We start from the raw sequence: 18,303 nt of genomic DNA, 5'->3' as shown, positions 1-18,303 counted from the left end.
ATAAAAGCAAAAGACAAAATATTTACCAAGGTCTACCACAAAAGGTTCCAGCGGTGGCTAGTGGCAGCACTGGAAGAAGTGGACCATACCATGGCTGAACTGTCAGTATTACAGCGGATGTGATAGTGGCGCTAGTTCAGGTTAATTCGTTAGCTGTCGGGAAGAGTCAAAGGTTAACGTACTCCTGCTCTGTGCCTGCTTATCTTCTGCGCATGCGCACCTGTGTGGACGCCGAACGTCGGTAAACCGTCCAACATGCCTTGTACAGCTAGCCCAGAATATAACAGCCGATGTATCTCTACACATGTGCTGTGTCTATGGCTCGTCCCAGACGGGTTATAGTGCTGCTAAACGAATATGACCATCGAACTGCCCGAGAAAACATTAACCCTTTTCCTCTCGTCGTAGGCACCTCCTGGTGACGTTCTTCGAGCCGACGTTCGCCAGGGAGGCGTTTCCGTGCTTCGACGAGCCTGACATGAAGGCCACCTTCACTGTGGTAGTGGTCCGGCCTGGCCCGTACCATGCCATCTCGACCATGCCGCTGGTGCGGTCAGAGGATAGGTGAGGACCGTTACCGACGTAAAATCCATGTGCGGAGGTGAAAACAGAGCGAACTCGCCAGGATCAGCGCCATTCGTGTTCACATGGGGCACGTGCTTGCACTGTAGACATGCCGCTAGCATCTCACTTGACACCTTTGACGGAAAAAAGTACGTGTAAACTGGCCTAAAGTCGAAAGTACTTACAGGCATAAAAAAAAGTACACATCACCATTCGCTTGTACCTGCCGATGAAAGGTTCACGCCTCAAAACAGGTAAAACTTTTCTGCTCTGCAAGCGCTTAAAAAAAAGGTTCATAGAAAGGGAGTAAGTGCAGCATTCGCTAGCTCAGACTGATTTTAATACTTTTTTTACTATATATTTTCGACTCTCTTCAAAGCAGTTAATAAAAGTCAGCTCTTCGTGCGTTTTTACTGTGTTCACTCGTTAGTCCCCGGTTAGTAACGGTTCTCCGACCCCCCCCCCAAAAAAAAAAATAAAAAATAAATAAAAATAAATAAAAATAAATTTACGCTGAAGCGCCCAGTGACACTCTGCATTATTCCCACAAATGGCTCCGCTGGTTGACAGCAGCACTATACAACCCACCAGTTTCCTAAAAATCATATGGCGCATATCTCGTCAGGAATGGTCTATCGATATCAGTTTTTTTTCACATTTTTTCTCTGACTGTAAAACAATTCACTTCAAATCAGAACGTATCAAAAGTGATTAAGAGGTTATAGTCGTTTGGGGCCAAGTTCATTCCTACAATCACTAGTCCATAAAAAGAAAACCACTGGCATCTACTCGACCCATTAACCCATTAGAACATCAGACAAATTAGTCCCTTCACGGACTAGCATTTCCTCGCGAGAACTAATTAGCGCACTTAGTTCTATTTAACCCACTTTCGTCTCAGAACGCGCACTTAATTTTAGAGCTTGACCTTCTTGCGCCGTTTCAGATCGGGTGGAAGCGTTGCTGATCATTTCATGACAAGCGTCAAGATGTCTACCTACACGCTCGCTTTCATGATCAGCAACTACACTTCCACTAAGAACGGCAAGGCAAGGCAAAACATTTTTCCGTACTAAATCTTTCTTATCGGGACGCGGAATTTCGGAGTCTGAGAAACCGCGTCGTTTTACACCCGCAGGTGTCCATCTGGACTCGACCCGAAGACAAAGACCAGGCCAGCTACGCGGCTGAGATAACGCCCCTCATGATCGACTACTACGAGCGTCTGCTGGACATGCCTTACGTCCTGCCCAAAATTGGCAAGCCTCTTTCTAGCCATACCAGCTGCAGAACGAAAGGAAACGCGCAGCAGAGCTTCCACGGAGGCATAAAAAAAACCATGGATGCGCTCCTGTATAGTGACCGTGTGCAGCTTTGCCACAGAGCGGCCTGAAGGACGCGAGCGCCATCTAGCAGAAGAAATGAAAAGACACTTGACGTGCTCGACGCGCCCTGATGTAAAGTGTAGTACACAAGCGACTGCGCATCCGGGCTATTCTTTCAATATGCCTTCGAAAATGTCTTTTCCAAATGCCTCCTCATTCATATCGCACTTAGGAACTGGTCAACATAATAATAATAATAATAATAATAATAATAATAATAATAATAATAATTGGTTTTTAGGGAAAGGAAATGGCGCAGTATCTGTCTCATATATCGTTGGACACCTGAACCGCGCCGTAAGGGAAGGGATAAAGGAGGGAGTGAAAGAAGAAAGGAAGAGAGAGGTGCCGTAGTGGAGGGCTCCGGAATAATTTCGACCACCTGGGGATCTTTAACGTGCACTGACATCGCACAGCACACGGGCGCCTTAGCGTTTTTCCTCAACAGCAGCATTCTGTTTTTATTGAAGCAATAACGCGCCAGAAGGCGCGTGGCAACGATAGCAAGAAAACAAATACACGAACAGAACTATGCCACTGCCCCTTTAAAACGACGCGTCTTGTTTTGGATATGCTTTTGAAAATGTAAAATTATACGCGCTTAAGTATATTTTCGTATACCCAAGTATAGAAACTGTCAAAACTTTGGTGTTGACATTGCTGTAAAATGCGCTTGCTCTCGAGTGCCTCTGGTGGTGTCTTTAGACGCCTTTTACGTACGACATCTTGATCCTCATAATCTGAGAGTCATGTACTTTTCTTTTCTTGGTCACTATGCTTAGTGTCTTCTTGAATAATTCCACTTCGCCCACACGACTGAATTCCTTCTATAGCGCCTCTGTTCACTCGTACATTCCCGTTGGTGTTGCACCCGCAGATCTGGTGGCGCTTCCGTCATTCCTGGTGGACGCCATGGAGAACTGGGGCCTCCTCACCTTCCACAAGGGCAGCCTGCTTTTCAGCGAGGCCAAGGATGCCCCGACGCACAAGGTGGCCATCGCGACGGTCATTTCCCACGAGCTGGCTCACCAGGTGAGTATGTGCCTGGCGCCGGGCTGAAGACTCGATCCGGTGCTTTCATGCATGGCGAGAGGGACTGACTGCCAATATCCCGAGGCGGTGCGGGCATGACCAGACGAGTGGCGAAACTCAAATGCAGATCACATGACTTTCAAAGCTGGGAAACTTTTTTACATGAATTGCACTGACCAGGAGCGTCGAGAAAGAGTATGCCAAAGAGGAAACTGCCCAGTTTTGCATGCCTCTAGCGTTGCACCTCATAACGGTGCTGATAGCAAAGTGGAAAGGCTAGGCGCACCTATACGTTGTCTCTACACGTGCTTGAGGATACTGACCAAATGCCTCGGAGTAACATCTATAGCAGTACAGAAGACGCAGGAGATGCGTTGATTGGTCGCTTCACGGGCAACCATGTCGCCAGCGTGCGAGTCACTCCGGGCTGTCTGTGACATCGCGCCACCCCAGAGCATGGTGTTTCTGCTCCTATGGTGTTGTTCAGTTACCTGCAGTCAGGATCAGCAAAATATTTAGTGCGTTAGTTCTCACGCTCACCGATAGGGTGACGGCGCTGTTTTTTAGCCTGGTACTGCTGGCTTTCCTAACAAGATCGTCTTCGACGTGCCGCAGTGGTTCGGAAACTTGGTTACCATGCGCTGGTGGAACGACGTGTGGCTCAACGAGGGCTTCGCATCCTACATGCAGTACTTGGGCGTGGACGCAGTTCATCCGGAGTGGGATATTGTGAGTGGACGCGATGTGGTTGCCGCGCCCACAGCGTTATTCCCTTTCACCTGGCGGCCCAGCTAAGCCTAACTGTGCTCTCGCTAGTCTCCTTTCGTTTTAGTTGATTAAGTAAAGTTTCGTTCCTTGAATTAATGTTTTGAAAGGAATGATGACAGCAGCAGCAACAATGACAGCAAAAACTTGGGGGCCTTCATTACCACTTGCTTGAAGAAAAAAATATGATAGCATTTATTCTAATGTTCTGTAATGTCTAATGCATTTAAAGCGCATTTCCTTGCATGTTTCAAAAACGTGTCGTTTGAGTTAGCTATTTGCGTCAATTACATACACAGGGTGAATCAAATATTATGCACAAGCTGAGATAATTATATGATCAAGAATATACCTGCGCTAACCATTCGAAGTCTTCATTGATTTAATAGATATTACTGGCACACAAACTGATGTAGACAAATAGCCTGTTTTATTTGCACTCAGTTAAACATTGCTTCGAATAAAGTAAAACGATATGCCAAAAAAATTCAGTAAAAGCTACGTGTTGCCACCCGAGATGCTGCATTCCATTTTGCTTTGGCGCGTTTCAGCGGCTGCGATTGGTTAAAACTGCTTGCAGAGCTGCCTATTTTGGCTTTTCCAAACTTCCTTTGTGATATGACACGCCTAAGTTGTTCTCAAGCAACCTCGGCGGCTTTTCTTCCCGCAACAATGATGCAAGTCAACGTCAGTGAAAGATCGATTAGAAAGTGCGTGCCCCGAACGAAACAGATCAATCACCAGTCGACGTCACTGCGCATGCGCGGCAGAAAAAAAGTTATTCATTCGTTGCTCTGCTCTGCGGCAAATCAATGCAGCTGAACGAGTTCACGGTAACGGACATGATGCCGATTATGAAGGCCGAGTACAACACCGAGAGCCATCCGCTGTCAGTCGACGGTAACTTCTCCACCGAGCTGGACAGCCTCTTCGACAGGATTGTCTACAACAAGGCGAGCTTTGTATCAGACAATTGAATCCGGAAATTCTTGTTCAGAGCAAAAAGTAAACGCCTTTTTTGTTCGCCCTACAGGGCCCGTCAATTGTGCGAATGATGTCCTACTTCCTGTCGCCTCCAGTGTTCATGAAAGGCATTAGGGTACGTAGGCAACACCTGAAACGTTTACAGCGGGGTGTTTTGCTGCACGCATTTTGGAAACAAGATTTCAGAGAGTCTTCATAATTTATTTATATAGACGTCTGGTTGGATTCACGCGGCACTATAACCCGTCTTTCTAGTCGCGTTTACATACGACGGCGATGCATTGCATTTCCTAGTGTATCTCGTGGAGCCGACTCGCCACTGTTCACATGTACCGCATCAAGTGGGGCGAGACGGTGGCGCCGCGCAGTGCACGCGACTCAACCCCCCTATTGAGTATAGTCTGCTTTGTTATCCGGCGGAGGAGGTATTGTATAGCTGGCTCACGGAGCAGAAGGGCAGCCCCCAAACCTGTTTCCATTTACAGCGGAAGTAGTTCACTGTAATGGAAGTCGGCTGGCCATTATCGATCTACCCCCGCCTTGCGGATTTGCGCGGCGTGCTCATCTGGCGCATTTTCCCTATTTACGTGAGTGCGATACGCCAGAAAGTTGACACGAAGCTAGCGCTGCTCTCGCATTCATGTAAACGCGGCCTATTTCTTTCGGAGATCTGATCTAATTGTATTTTTGCTTCAAAGTGACCAGATTCACGATTCGCTTGAAATGTCGGCCTGTTGATTTTCTTAGTTTTAGAAATGTACTGAGAAAAGCAAGAACATGAATTTCACCCATTTAAATATAACTAGCAAGAAAGTATAGCGTCGATATCAGCGGCTGCAAAGACGCAGTCTTAATTTTCGTGCTTCGTTTGTCTTTCAGTCTTATCTCAAAAAGTACAGCTTCGGCAATGCAGTGCAGGACAACCTCTTCGAAGAGCTCACTAAGGTAAGTCTGTCCGTGCCAAAACAAAAGAACGTTTATCGTAACTTTTATTCAGATATCCATTTGGAGTGTCTACCTCGCAAATATGACACACACTATACCTCTTGTGGTCGGATGCAGCTTGACTGAAGCTCCACCTCCATTCATTACCTCCGCTTATGGTTCCTCCGTGATGCGCAATTAGTCTTCGTTATAAAGGTCTAATGCGTTAGCATTAGAACCCCACGTCGGAAAAACCCTTCTGTCCGTCTGAAGCCTCTGTTGGCGGGTGGAAAATTGGAGAGAGGGAAATCCCCCTCAGAGCGAGAAAGGAAGGTGGGAGAGGGGAGAGGGGTAAGGCGCGTCATACGGTGATTGACGGACGTGATCACGCCACCCACTCGCACGGTCCGTCAGCGCCAGCGGCTGTTCCGTCCGGGGTGAACACTAATGCTAACGCATATTCTGGTGGATCAATTGCATTGATCGTCTGTAATTTTTTTCTTGTCACCGTGAAATTATAAGCGAAAAACTTCGATACCCCTGACGTGTTTAGCACAACGGAACATCGAAGCGTATTGTTTACCGCTCTGATTGGTTATCAGAATAACAAAGCGCGCTATGGGCCTTGGACTGTTTGTGGCTGACTGCTGTTTATTTTAAATTGCATCCCGCTTTAGTGCTATATGACAACTCTCAGTATAGCATCGATGTAATATGTGATGACTCCTGTGTCAGACGCTAAGGTCAGTGTTAATTCGCATTCAGTGTTGTTCTGATTCTGTCAGGGAAGTAACTGGACTGGACTGACTGAAAAAATCTCTGCATTCAGCTATATATAGTATTTAGATCCGGACGCAGTGTGTTCTGAAGCTGCAACGACCGCACGGAGTAATGCGTACAGCGGTTGGCGCAGGCGCAGCCCGATGGCAAGCGCCGGGTGAACGTCAAGGAGGTGATGGACACGTGGACCAGGCAGCCGGGCTACCCGGTGCTGGACGTCGTGAGGGACTACGAGAAGCGCACCGCGTCCCTCACGCAGCGCCACCACTGCGTCAGGCCCGACCAGTGAGCTATAGAGGAAGAACGCCCCTCGCCGCTATAGCGTTCTAGAAGACCGATACCTACCACACCACCGTTGTTGCAGGGAGCACCAGTAGTTGTAGTTATTAGCTGGCGCCGAGTGTGAACGGAAAGAGATTTCAAGACTGCCATCGGTCGAACGACCGACAGCGGTGTGTTTGTGGTTATGAGAAATTTTCAGCGACATTTCAATTGTATTTCACCTGAGAGAATCGGGTTTGAGGACACTTCCTCTGATTCCGCTCCAGCAAATGAATATTTCTGAAACTTATCGCTTTATTTCTTAAAGCAAAGCGTTTCTCAAAGTTGCTACGTGAAGCGCGCCGAGAACGTGGACAGGAAAAACTATACCCTACAAAGAGCAACTGTAACTAGACGCGACACTTTCATCAATGTAGCCACATGCCTAAACATTGCGATGGGCCGATGAGAACTGTAGACACAACGGCCGCTGCAAAAATAGGGGGCATGCTCCTTAGCGGGGAGGTTACTGTATATGCAGAAACGTTCGCGAACGTATGATGGTTGCGAGCTGGTGCCAGCTAGCTTGATGGGAGCGGCAGTGAGAACATTACGCGCTTCTTCGCTGCGCTCCAAATAGCACGTTTTATTTCTTTGTACGAGAAAAAATGCGAAATCTGCACGGCTCTCACGGGTAAGGCCTTCGATATGCGAGATAAAAGATTCGGGAGAATTCGCCGAAAATTCTCTACAATTCTTTAGTAAGGAGCGAGTTGATGAGCTAGCTCTAACGAGGGCATAAATGAGAGCTTCGTCACATCTGACCTGGACGCTTGTTTCCCCACACTTGTGACGACTTTCGAACTGGTGCAGAGTCTGTGTTAACATTTATAAACAATGGAACGATTTGAGAGTTCTGTTATCTCACCTTCTCTAGGTGATAGCTTGGTTGTTAGACTAACCGTAGATTCGGACACCCTTCCAGCATTTCCTGCTACGTATAAATATGGCGGGAAATTTTTCCTTTCAGGTCCAGGATGTGGATTATCCCAGTCACGTACACAGACGGAGAGATGAAGAATTTCTCAAGCACAGATAACGTCTTGTGGATGAAGACCAAGAAGGGTAAGAAGCCTTTAGCTTGTGATGGAGTCTTTCATGTAGGTGAAAAAAAATTCCTTCAAAGCAGTACAGAACAACTTTTAATGGTTCTCTGAGCCGTCTAGATTCTTGCAACTAAGCCCACGTGCAGACTGAACAAAGACAACTGGAAGGTGCATAACTCGATGTCTTGTTTTCAATAATCTTAATGTAATGCGCATCGTTAGTGTATCGCAAACTCTGTAGAAACCTTACGGGTGCGTGCCAAGCTTTCTGGTCACGTGCGTCGCATCTTAATTTTTATGCTGGAGCATTGCTTTCCGATGGCGACACTTTTTCTTGCAATAGTTATTGATCCCAAATGATTCTTGATGAGTCCTTATCGGAACATCCTAACGCCGAAAAGCAGAGCCCGCCAAAATCATCGCGCTCTGCTAAAGTGAGCTAATAAGTCTACTGAGAGCTTCGAGCTGCAGATGGAAGGCGGCGTGCACTTTGACTTATAACGTTTCAGGGTCAGCTGTTGTACCGGTCCTAGTTCAAGGAAACAGAATGCAAGTCAGCGTGTGACAAATTCTGATACAGTTTTCTTAAACCCAACTTGCGAGTAAGGTGAATATAAACCAACATGAAATCTGCCGCGTACTTCGGTGGAAAGAGCGACCATGTACCTTTATGGCACTGTGAGCCAATTCTGTTGCGTGTACTCTGGTTAGCCGCCTTCTGCGATTCATCGCATCGATAAGCACACGTTAGGCTCCTTGTTCATAATGTTGTAAATGACCTTGACCTCTCGTGATAGTCTTCTTGCCCTGCTTTTAAAGAAAGAAGTTTTAATGGCTTGCTACAACCTTTGTCCGTAAAGTTTCGAGACTGATTCGTTCTTCTCTAGAAATGATTCCCCAAAACAAATGTTTGTGCGTATGTGTAGCGCCATCTTTTCGGGCTAACCTGAGCTATTTATGTTAATTGCTTTGGCAGCTGCTGGATAGCCCTATATGTAGAAAAATACGTTGTCACTAGTCGTCTGCGCATTCTACTGTGAGTGAATGTGGAGAGATGGAAGTCCACCGCGAACAGCGTGTAAACATAAAATTCTGTGTGAAACTTGGCAAGACAGCCACACAGACGTATGAGCTCCTTCGTGACGCTTACGGCAACGAGACATTATCGCGGGCGCGAGTAATGGTGCGGGCGCGAGCAAGCCCGCACCATTACAGTACGCATGCTATCAGATGCTATCGACATTAGTAAGACAACATGCCAGCAAATTTTGCGTGAGAACTTGGGGAAACGAAAGCTGAATGTCCGACTTGTGCCGCAATCCCACACACAGGACCAGAAGGACACGCGGGCAATCAGTGAGCGCTTATTTGCTCTTCGAGGCAGGGAAGGATGTCGCATTCGTCGACAAAATCATTGCTGAAGACGAAACACGGTGTTTTAAATACGGTCCTCAAACAAAGAGGCAGAGTGCCGAATGGCGGTTCACAAGTTCTCCGGCGTCGAGAAAGGTGCGGCGACAGAAGACCAAAACAAAGACGGTGCTGATAGTTTTTTTCAATGCCAGAGGTGTCATACACCACGAGTTCGTCCCACAAGGGCAGACGGTGAATCAGGAGTTTTATATCCGCGTGCTCCAAAACATGCGTGATGCACTGCGACGCCGTCTCCCTGACTTATGGGCATCTGGACAATGGAGCCTTCTCCACGATAACGCAAGGCCGCACACCGCTCCCAGCGCGACAAAATTTCTCGCCAAGCACAGCATTACTGTACTTCCCCATCCGCCATACTCGCCTGACCTCTACCCATGCAATTTTCTCCTGTTTCCTCGTCTGAAGAGAGCCCTAAAATGTCGCTGAATGGAGAGCGTGGAGGGCCATTCTAGACGCCACGACAAAGGAGCTGACAGCCCTGCCAAACGAAGCGTTTTTCAACTGTTTTCAAGACCTCAAGAAGCGCTAGAAGCTGTGTATAGACTGCAAGGGAGACTATTTCGAAGGGGTGCTGCAGAAGTGATTTAAAAGTTAAACGCATTTTTAATGAACTCAAGTCTCGGAACTTTACGGACATAGGTTGTAGTTCAACGTTTCATACAGCCTCCATTCTGCTTAACTTCGTGCCGCCTGATAAGTTTTAATCGAGTAGCGACGGCGGCTCGTCATGGTAGTATTGAAAGAGCCACGGTGAACCTCTGGCACTCGCGTCATTTTGTCTCGTGTCGCGGTAATGTGCCCACACTTTTTACTGTACTTGATCGCTAATACGGAGGGCCTTACTGCAAACCGATCGTGTGGCCACCGCAATAGCAAAGCCAAAGAACCGGCTATTCTTCCAGCTATGCTGCAGAACCTCCCCGACAAGAACGTGTGGATCATTCTGAACCTGCAGTCGTCCGGCTACTACAAGGTCAACTATGACGTCGACAACTGGGCGCTTCTTCGGAGGCAGCTTCTCGTAGCACCTGAGGTAGGGAGTGTTTAACATCCGTTTGACTCGGACTAAATCAGAGAACTTTAACTCGGAACCCCCCCCCCCCTACCCTCTACTGTGTCAACAGTGTAACGAATATACAGCGTACTGCGGAGAGTGATCACACGCAGTATCCGTGCGTTAGTGATTGGTTTTGTGGCAGTGTGTCGAACTCGTTATCGGTAGATATATACACGCTGGCCAAATCACTTCTAAAAGTGAGCCCGAAGGCAGCGATTGCTTAATCGACGGGTTAGAGATATCAGTGTCTCAGAAATAGCAGGGCCGCGGTGGTCGCATCTCGATGGAAGCGAAATGCTAGAGGCCCGTGTACCGTGCGATGTTAATGCGCGTTAAAGAACCCCAGGTGGTCGAAATTTCTGGGGCTCTCCACTACGGCGTCTCTCATAGCGTGGTGTCGCTTTGGGACGTTAAACCCCATAAAAACCACAAAACCAAACCTGCGCATTGAACCAGATGTAGAGTACCGAGAACTTGCTGTGTACTATCTCAGCATGCTTAGGTAAGTTACATCGCTGTATGAAACTTTTATTTGAGTATGCCTTTATGCGAAGTCAAGAAACTTGCTTAGAAGCAGCTCACCCGTTTAGCCTAACGTGAGCATAGGAGAGCGATGAATAGGGTAACAGAGGCCCTCGACTGTCCAGTGGGGGCCTCAACAAAGTTTATTTCCCGCGTCTGTCCTCTCGCCGGGTACTTCTCGCTACACCATGCTTGAATTTACTTCCTTCTGATAAAAGAAGAATATCTAAAAGTTGTAGTGGATGATTCACAACTGTGTACAATGCCCCACGGTTATAGCAAACTGCATAGAGTCGCTGTCCTGATTGCGAATCTCTCGCGCAATAACGCTGGTTCCACTTGGTTCTTGCGGTTGAAGTGAAGTACTGAACTCCCAGACTGGCTCGGCTGCAGGTATCCCAGAGTTCGAAATTGTAGTCTCTACGGAGTGAGATTAAAGAGCGAAGTTGATGTGATATCATTTTTATTTTTAGAACCAGTTTTAGAAGACTACAGTCTTATAAAGCCACAGAAGCGACATTATAGATATAACGTCGGCTTCTCCTGTGTCGTTCGTTATGGTTTTGAAAATAGGATGAATTGCATATTAGTCGTTAGTGCAGGGATATATCAAAACACGTTTTCAGATGTCAGAACCTTTGTATGCGTGGTGTCCAGGACTTACTGCCATACTTCGCAGTTATAATTAAAGTTAATCTAGAATTCACTGGCCATCTAGTGTGGTGAAGATTTGGGGACTTTAGGCAGAAATATCAGACAAGTCAAGGGTAGAGTAGAAAAGAGGGAGGAGTGTGCTTTCTGAAGGGAGGGAGAGGGGACATGTCATAAATGGAGGAGAGCCGGCGCTCTAGCGCGAAAAATATTGTTTCAGGCGATTCCCGTGCTGAACCGTGCGCAGCTGATTCAAGACGCGAACGACTTGGCGCAGTGAGTACAGCGATCATTTTCGACGGCGCTTTTTTTTTTCTCTTTCGCTCATATTGCGCGCACTCGGGTGAAACCGTTCATGAAAAATTTCGAGCACTGAGCAGTCATTAGGAATTTCTTCCATCGTCTTTTTTTTTTGCCTCCACGCGGGTGTTCATTTAAAAAAAAAAGGTAAAGTTCATGTGACAATTTTTTGTTCTATGTCAGTCCTCTACTTTGATGTAGTTTATTTCTTCTATGTTGATTCTTAAGAAGAAAAAAAGCTTGGAACGATGCATAGCATTTGACTGCTACTGTAATCTGGCAAGGACAACCTTCTATAACAACACAAATCACCACAGATAAGTAGTGCAAGGCTATAGAGAGTATACAACGTTACATTACTTTCCGGTTTCTTCGTTGTAGTCCCTATAGGTGTAGCGAACGTAACTGAACTGTTTCTGAACAGCTAAAAGAGATTTTTGATTATGCTGCTAACGGCATGATCGAAATTGCGGCAATACCACCTACGAAACTGTAAATTATGGGTTTTCTTCACTCTAAGGTGATCATTGAATGATACTAGATACTCTTTACTCTGAGCGCGTGACCTTCGATAGCTTTGACACTGAGCGATGCCTGTTTGGACTGTTTTAACTGAAAGAATGCTTGTGCAAATATAAGCTCTGAGAATGCTGTTTCTACTCGCCTGTTTTCTGGTCTCTCCCGAACCATGTACTCTTCATGTCGCAGCAGTGGTCATGTTATCTTGTGTCATTTCTTTGCTCACTGCACGTAAGTGTTCCGGTGAACCAATAGATCGACTGAGGCAGACGTTTTCGCGCTCTGTTACTTTACTATTCTTTGCTGTATAGCTTTTCATTAGGTGCACGCTGAAATGATCATTTAAACTTGTATCCTTAAGTTTATCGGTTAGCTTCTTCCAAACTTCGGTCGTTTTTTTTTCTTTACGTGCGTCATAATGCAGCAAAGCTGCGCAGACGTCCACACACTTGCCCAGAGCGATCGAACTCTCCGCGGGGAGTGCAGTGGTGTCGTTTACAAGTGGTCTACGGCTCGAAACAACGTCTTATCACGCCTGCACATTCCCATAGATCGTGGTTTATTTCTCCCCGCTCACAAAGCTATATCGAATCCAGCACAAAGGAGCCCACCGTTCGAGTGCTTCAGACAGATGTGTGGACGTCTGTACAGTATGTGCCGTACTTAGAGTGAACTCGAGGAACAGTTAAACAGGTTCCTAACGCGAAGAAAAGCAGGTTTCACCGCGAAGAGCACGTTCCTCTTCTAGAGCTCTCTGCCCCCCCCCCCCCTCCCCCCCCCCCCTTTTTTTTTGGTTCCCAGTCAAATCTACCTTTCAAGATATTAGAGTCGGTTTACCCATTTCTGGTGTTCTCTCCAAGTACGACGCACATCATGCACTGCTTCAATAACAGTTTGATCGCATGTCTTTCTCGCCGTGTTAATGGCCACGCGTTTCATGTGCCATCGTGTTTGCTCTCTTCTTGCTATACTGTCTCAACTACGGCGCTCATTACAGGCAGCTGGGCTTGACTGCTGGCAGCTGAGGCTGGAGGCAGCTGGAGTTAATGCATAAGCATACTTGTCTGTACCGTTGTCTGACGCCAGTGTGTAGGCGTAGCTTTCATTAAAGTTAAAATAAAAAAAATAAAGCTGGCATTATACCCCTGCCCTGCAACGATGTCATAGTGCTTTGGGCGCCTGAGCTATCCAGCGAGTGTACACAGACGCAGTCTACGGTCTCGCTTCGAGCGGCTGAAATATTTCGCGACGGGCATTGCCTCAGTGAGGGCCCGAATTGTCCCGTGTGGTTGGAGATCATGGGAGAAAGCAGGAAAATAAAAGAGCGCAGACTGTGCATAGAACGTACAAAGTTGAGCAACCGATGCCTATTCGTCGCAAAGAAAAAAGTGGAAGGGGTTTTCGCGTAATGATTCCACTTTCAGTAACAACTGCAATTACGGGTTCAGTTGCAAGCATTCGTGTGACCAATTGGTCATGTGGCTAGCTGTGTGATGACGTCATTTTATGCGGACGGCGACCGCGAGATCTCGACGCAGAGGGGGGCGTCTGGCTGCTACAGATGACGTTGTAGAAAGCGTCGCAAAATCTATTGATTAATCATCTTTGGCTCTTTTATCTCCCAGTTTTGTCAGGAGTTTGAACCTGCGCACAACCGCCGGGCCGGTGGTGACACGCGATAGCTTTGCCGGACATTCTGCACTAAAGGGCCAGCTTATTCAGCATCACACTCTCGATTAGAATAATAAAAGAAAGAAAGCAGGAAACTGGTAATATGTATACCGATATCTTTCGGTGCACTTAGTGATGAGTTACTAAAAGCCGTGTCAGTGCACGTTAAAGGACCCCAGGTGGTCGAATTTATCCGGAGCCCTCCACTACGGCCTCCCTCATAACCTGAGTCGCTTTGGGACGTTAAACCCCCATAAACCAAACCAAACCAAACAGACTCAGGCTATGAGGTGCCGTAGTGAAGGGCTCCGGAAATTTCGACCACCTGGGGTTCTTTAACGTGCACTGACATCGCACAGTAGACGGGCCTCTAGAATTTCACCTTAAATGAAATTCGATCGCCGCGGCCGGGATCGAACCCGCGTCTTTCGGGCCAGCAGCCGAGCGCCATAACCATGCACTCAGCCACCGCGGCGGCTTGAGTCTCTTTGGGACGTTGAACCCGATAAAACCTAAACCTAACCTTTATCCTCTATATATTAGATTCCTGCAATGCATGCGGTACTTGAACGTGCACACTCTAGATGCAGCGGTGGCTCAGTCGTTAAGGCGCTCGTCTACTGAGCCGGGGTACCCGGGTTCGAACCCTGTCGCTGTGACCGTGCCTTGGTGGAGGTGAAAAGGCGTCCGTGTGCTGTGCGATATCAGTGCACGTTAAAGATCCCCGAGGTTGTCGAAATTATCCCGGAGCCCTCCACTACGGCACCTCTTTTTTCTTACATTCCCTCCTTCCTCCTTCCTTCCGACGCGGTTGAAGTGTTCATCGAGAAATGAGACAGTCACTGCTCCATTTCCTTTCATTAAAAAAAAGTTTTTGGTCACCAAGCACTTTCGTGTTTTCTACGTGCTTCTTTAAGTCCATATACTGGACAGCTGATCGAAATGGCGTAATGCACTAGCGGGTATAAGTAATTTTAAAGGAAACACTTCTTTGGCGCCCAAGAACCAAAATTATCTTTGCTTCTACATGAACTTCAAAGAGCATTAAAGCGGTGAAATCTGAAATAAAACTGCTAAAAAAGCAAAACCTCAACAAAATACGTATTTCTAACTCCCATTTAGTGAGTGCTCGCTAGTAAAGTGCTTTCTTTCATATTGTTTCGACTTGTACATTGTGCCGCCAGTAGTGACTGTTGTAGCTAGGAAGCCAATAGTCTATGATTGCTCAACAAGGATTTGATAAATTGAGTGGCCCAGCCGCTGCTCGCTATGTAATTGGGCCGCTCCGTCCTGGTTGTGCGTGTATGGCACCTATTTATTCGTACCACTCATGCCAAGAGCGCACATTGTATATCAAATGGCTCTACCTCAGAACTCGTCATACGCATGTCGAGTGAATGGCAAATTTCTGTGGATGGTATGAGCAAGATTACAGTCAAGGTGGTTGGGGCCGCAGTTATGACGGTTCCTCCACATTAAACACAGGATTAAGCACAGTACAGTTACGCCACGTGTCGCGCAGCTCCGGAGACCTGAGCTACGCGGTGGCCATGGACATCCTGGACTACGTGCGCGGAGAGACCGCGTATGCGCCGCTCAAGACGTCCATGAGCACGGTCGAGGTGTTGGACGCCCGGCTGAGGGCCACAAACTTCTACAGCAAGTGGCAGGTGTGGCGGCACTGCGTGAAATATATTTGTTTCACAGTGGTCTATAGATGTGTTCTGCTTTCACACATCCTGTAGGTAACGTGACGCTTAGGCTCGGCCATTAAAATACGCCTCGCATGCATTCTACAGGCGAAGAGGGTGAGGAGCGAAGAATTGCTGGTCTTCTAGTTGGTCAGGCGGATTATAGCTGGTTGCTCTGAACCCGAGAAGGCGTAGTATGATCGCTAACAGATGATGACTTAAGACGATTTAGTCAACGCGTTCAAACCAATAAATTAGCCTGGGTTTACCCTTCACGTGGTATTCTAACGTTCGTGGGGCTTAACTCAACCTCATCTATTAGCGCTGGCTACGTGTCTGATCGTATAGCTTACCTTTCTAACATTTGGTGGATAGCGGGCAGTAAAGCGAACACAAAGGAAGAAGGGGTTAGGACGGACGCCATTCTCTACCGCGGTTCTGTACTTGTGTTTGTTTCATGCGTGCCTAACTTTCCACAGTAAAAAGGTTATTTCGGCCAGATTGATTCGCGTGCCCTCACAGTAAAATAGACATAGTTCATTTACATGGTGAACAAAGCCAGTTATAATTTATTTTGAATTTGTATTTATCATGCTGTTTATATTTATTCAATTCGAATTTGTAAGTCATCATGTTGTGGCATTGGTGACCGGGCTCTAAAAAGAAGCTTCCAAATAAATTTCTGGAAGCCTGGGTCCAAGCGCCGACCAAATGTTTCTCTTTTTGTGTTCGTCGAACAGACTTACATGAACCACCAGATGAAATTCCACTTCGATCGTTTGAAATGGGAAGGCCCGTCCAACGAATCCATGCCGAACAAGTAAGGCCACTTTCTGTCCGTGGATTCCGAACCGACATCGGGGCGCCGGTTACCGAGATACGTCCGATATGTTCTCGCAGAATGATCCGCAAGGACGTGGTCTTCTGGTCCTGCCAGTTCAACTACGAGCCCTGCGTGGAACAATGCGTGAAAAAATTCAGGTCCTTCATGAACAGCCCTCATCTTCTGAAGGAGTAAGTTGCTGATAACGAAGGCTAGAAATAATAGAGAGAACCAACGACGCCAACAGACATTGCAATTGAGGAGGGCGCAACGAATGTGCAATGCTCATATTGATGTAGGAAGGCAAGACATGGCGTCCGGTTGAACCAAAAGAAGGCCTCCAGGAAGATACCACGCCTTCGATACGCTTGAAACGTGGTATCAACAGCGTTCTCTTACAAAAAGCTCTTTAGGCAGTCTATCGACTGTCCATAAACTAGCCTTTATATAGACAAGTTCTATCGACTGGTCTAAGACATGCGAATCCTATAGACAGTCTCTAGCAAACATATATTTTTAGTCATACGCTTTTAGCAGACTTGTCTAATATCTATAGGGAAACAAAAGAATCTATAAGAAGTCTATAGAAAATTTTTATAAGAGGTGATAGACAGGAGGTTCTTGTTTTTGGCCATACGCTTTTAGTAGACTTGTCTATAGAGTGATTATACAGAAGGAGATATCTACAGGAAGACAATAAATAGAGTCTATAAGAAGTCTATAGAAAGTCTATAAAATTTTTTATAAGATATGATAGAAAGGAAATTTTTGCATGCTGCATGAATCACTATAGCGTTGAAAAAGCTCTCGAGTAAGTTGGTGTATTAAAACCTCCTTGTCTTCTCAACCTCTTCCGACCTGAAGAAGTGGCAATGCTGACTGCACTACGCCCTCTCCCTACACCGCGACAGCAACCGCTCCCAGACCTACGTTCGTAACGTCCTCACAGGGCAGGTGGCAGGCCAACGCTTGAGCTGTCGATTACGGCACGCTCGGATTACATGCTTACCGAGAACGCGTCTTTGTGCCCGTTGAGAGAAGCCCGGAGGCTCGTGCTTTGCATGACAATCACTTTGCTTTGATGTCGTCCCAGCTCGCTGAGACGTGACCTGACGGGCACGCTAGTCACACTGTGTCATGGCATCCGGCTGGGCGACAACACTGACTGGCGCTTCCTGGTCGACCACATCCGGGACGCCGCCACCACCGACGAAGCGCACGTCATCGTCAGCGCCTTGGGCTGCAGCGGAGAGACTAAGAACCTGCAGAAGTAGGCCACACTCTCTCGCTATAGTGCCGCTGCCACCATAACCACCGCCGTCTCTTCCTCACTGCACCTGAACCCAGTCACAAATTCATGCAGGGCCGCACGCTTTTAGGTGCGGTTCTGTGCATGTTTCCTGGTTATATCTTCGGTTTCTTGAAGGAAGAGAAATGCGAAGATCCCAACAATGGAACTAAAAGAGTTTGAAGCTTATTATTGGAAATAGATGAAGTATTGTCGGCTTGTAGGGAAGAGAAACCACGTCAGTTAATGGCATGTTTCTTCGCCTTAGAACTTTTTTCCTATACTCCTCGGCCCAGCTATATACTGTGATAGAAGCTACAAAGCCAGGCACAGTGTGGCATTGCCAATGGATGCAGTCTTCCGCAACTCATGCCTCAGTGTGCTGCGCCATTTTTTCTTCGTCTAGAAGAAGACATGATGCCTAAGATGCCTGCTGTGTGGGCAAGGTGATCGTTCATGAAAAAACAATGCGAAAACGGCACAACTAGTGACTAGCAGACAGGTCGGCGCCTAAGTTATCGTGTATTTAGCTGTACAACAACGGTT

At 47.1% G+C, this 18,303-nt stretch overlaps 1 protein-coding gene across 1 annotated transcript in view; it reads left to right on the top strand.

Moving 5' to 3' along the window:
- The window catches only part of LOC144097644 (aminopeptidase N-like), a 28,521-nt gene that overhangs the window by 6,438 nt on the left and 3,780 nt on the right, over positions 1-18,303 (top strand). The window contains exons 4-19 of the mRNA XM_077630296.1: positions 409-564; positions 1,511-1,613; positions 1,703-1,823; positions 2,827-2,981; positions 3,597-3,710; positions 4,565-4,699; positions 4,780-4,845; positions 5,610-5,675; positions 6,568-6,719; positions 7,726-7,820; positions 10,138-10,268; positions 11,686-11,741; positions 15,478-15,625; positions 16,387-16,466; positions 16,547-16,660; positions 17,563-17,739. Coding sequence (XP_077486422.1) covers positions 409-564; positions 1,511-1,613; positions 1,703-1,823; positions 2,827-2,981; positions 3,597-3,710; positions 4,565-4,699; positions 4,780-4,845; positions 5,610-5,675; positions 6,568-6,719; positions 7,726-7,820; positions 10,138-10,268; positions 11,686-11,741; positions 15,478-15,625; positions 16,387-16,466; positions 16,547-16,660; positions 17,563-17,739 — 1,869 coding nt within the window. The remainder of the gene's footprint in view (positions 1-408; positions 565-1,510; positions 1,614-1,702; positions 1,824-2,826; positions 2,982-3,596; positions 3,711-4,564; positions 4,700-4,779; positions 4,846-5,609; positions 5,676-6,567; positions 6,720-7,725; positions 7,821-10,137; positions 10,269-11,685; positions 11,742-15,477; positions 15,626-16,386; positions 16,467-16,546; positions 16,661-17,562; positions 17,740-18,303) is intronic.

The sequence above is a fragment of the Amblyomma americanum genome, chromosome 7 (assembly GCF_052857255.1).
Source record: "Amblyomma americanum isolate KBUSLIRL-KWMA chromosome 7, ASM5285725v1, whole genome shotgun sequence".
NCBI classification, from domain to species: Eukaryota; Metazoa; Arthropoda; class Arachnida; order Ixodida; family Ixodidae; genus Amblyomma; species Amblyomma americanum.
Note: the sequence above shows the minus strand (reverse complement) of the source record. Positions and strands in the feature narration are given on the sequence as shown.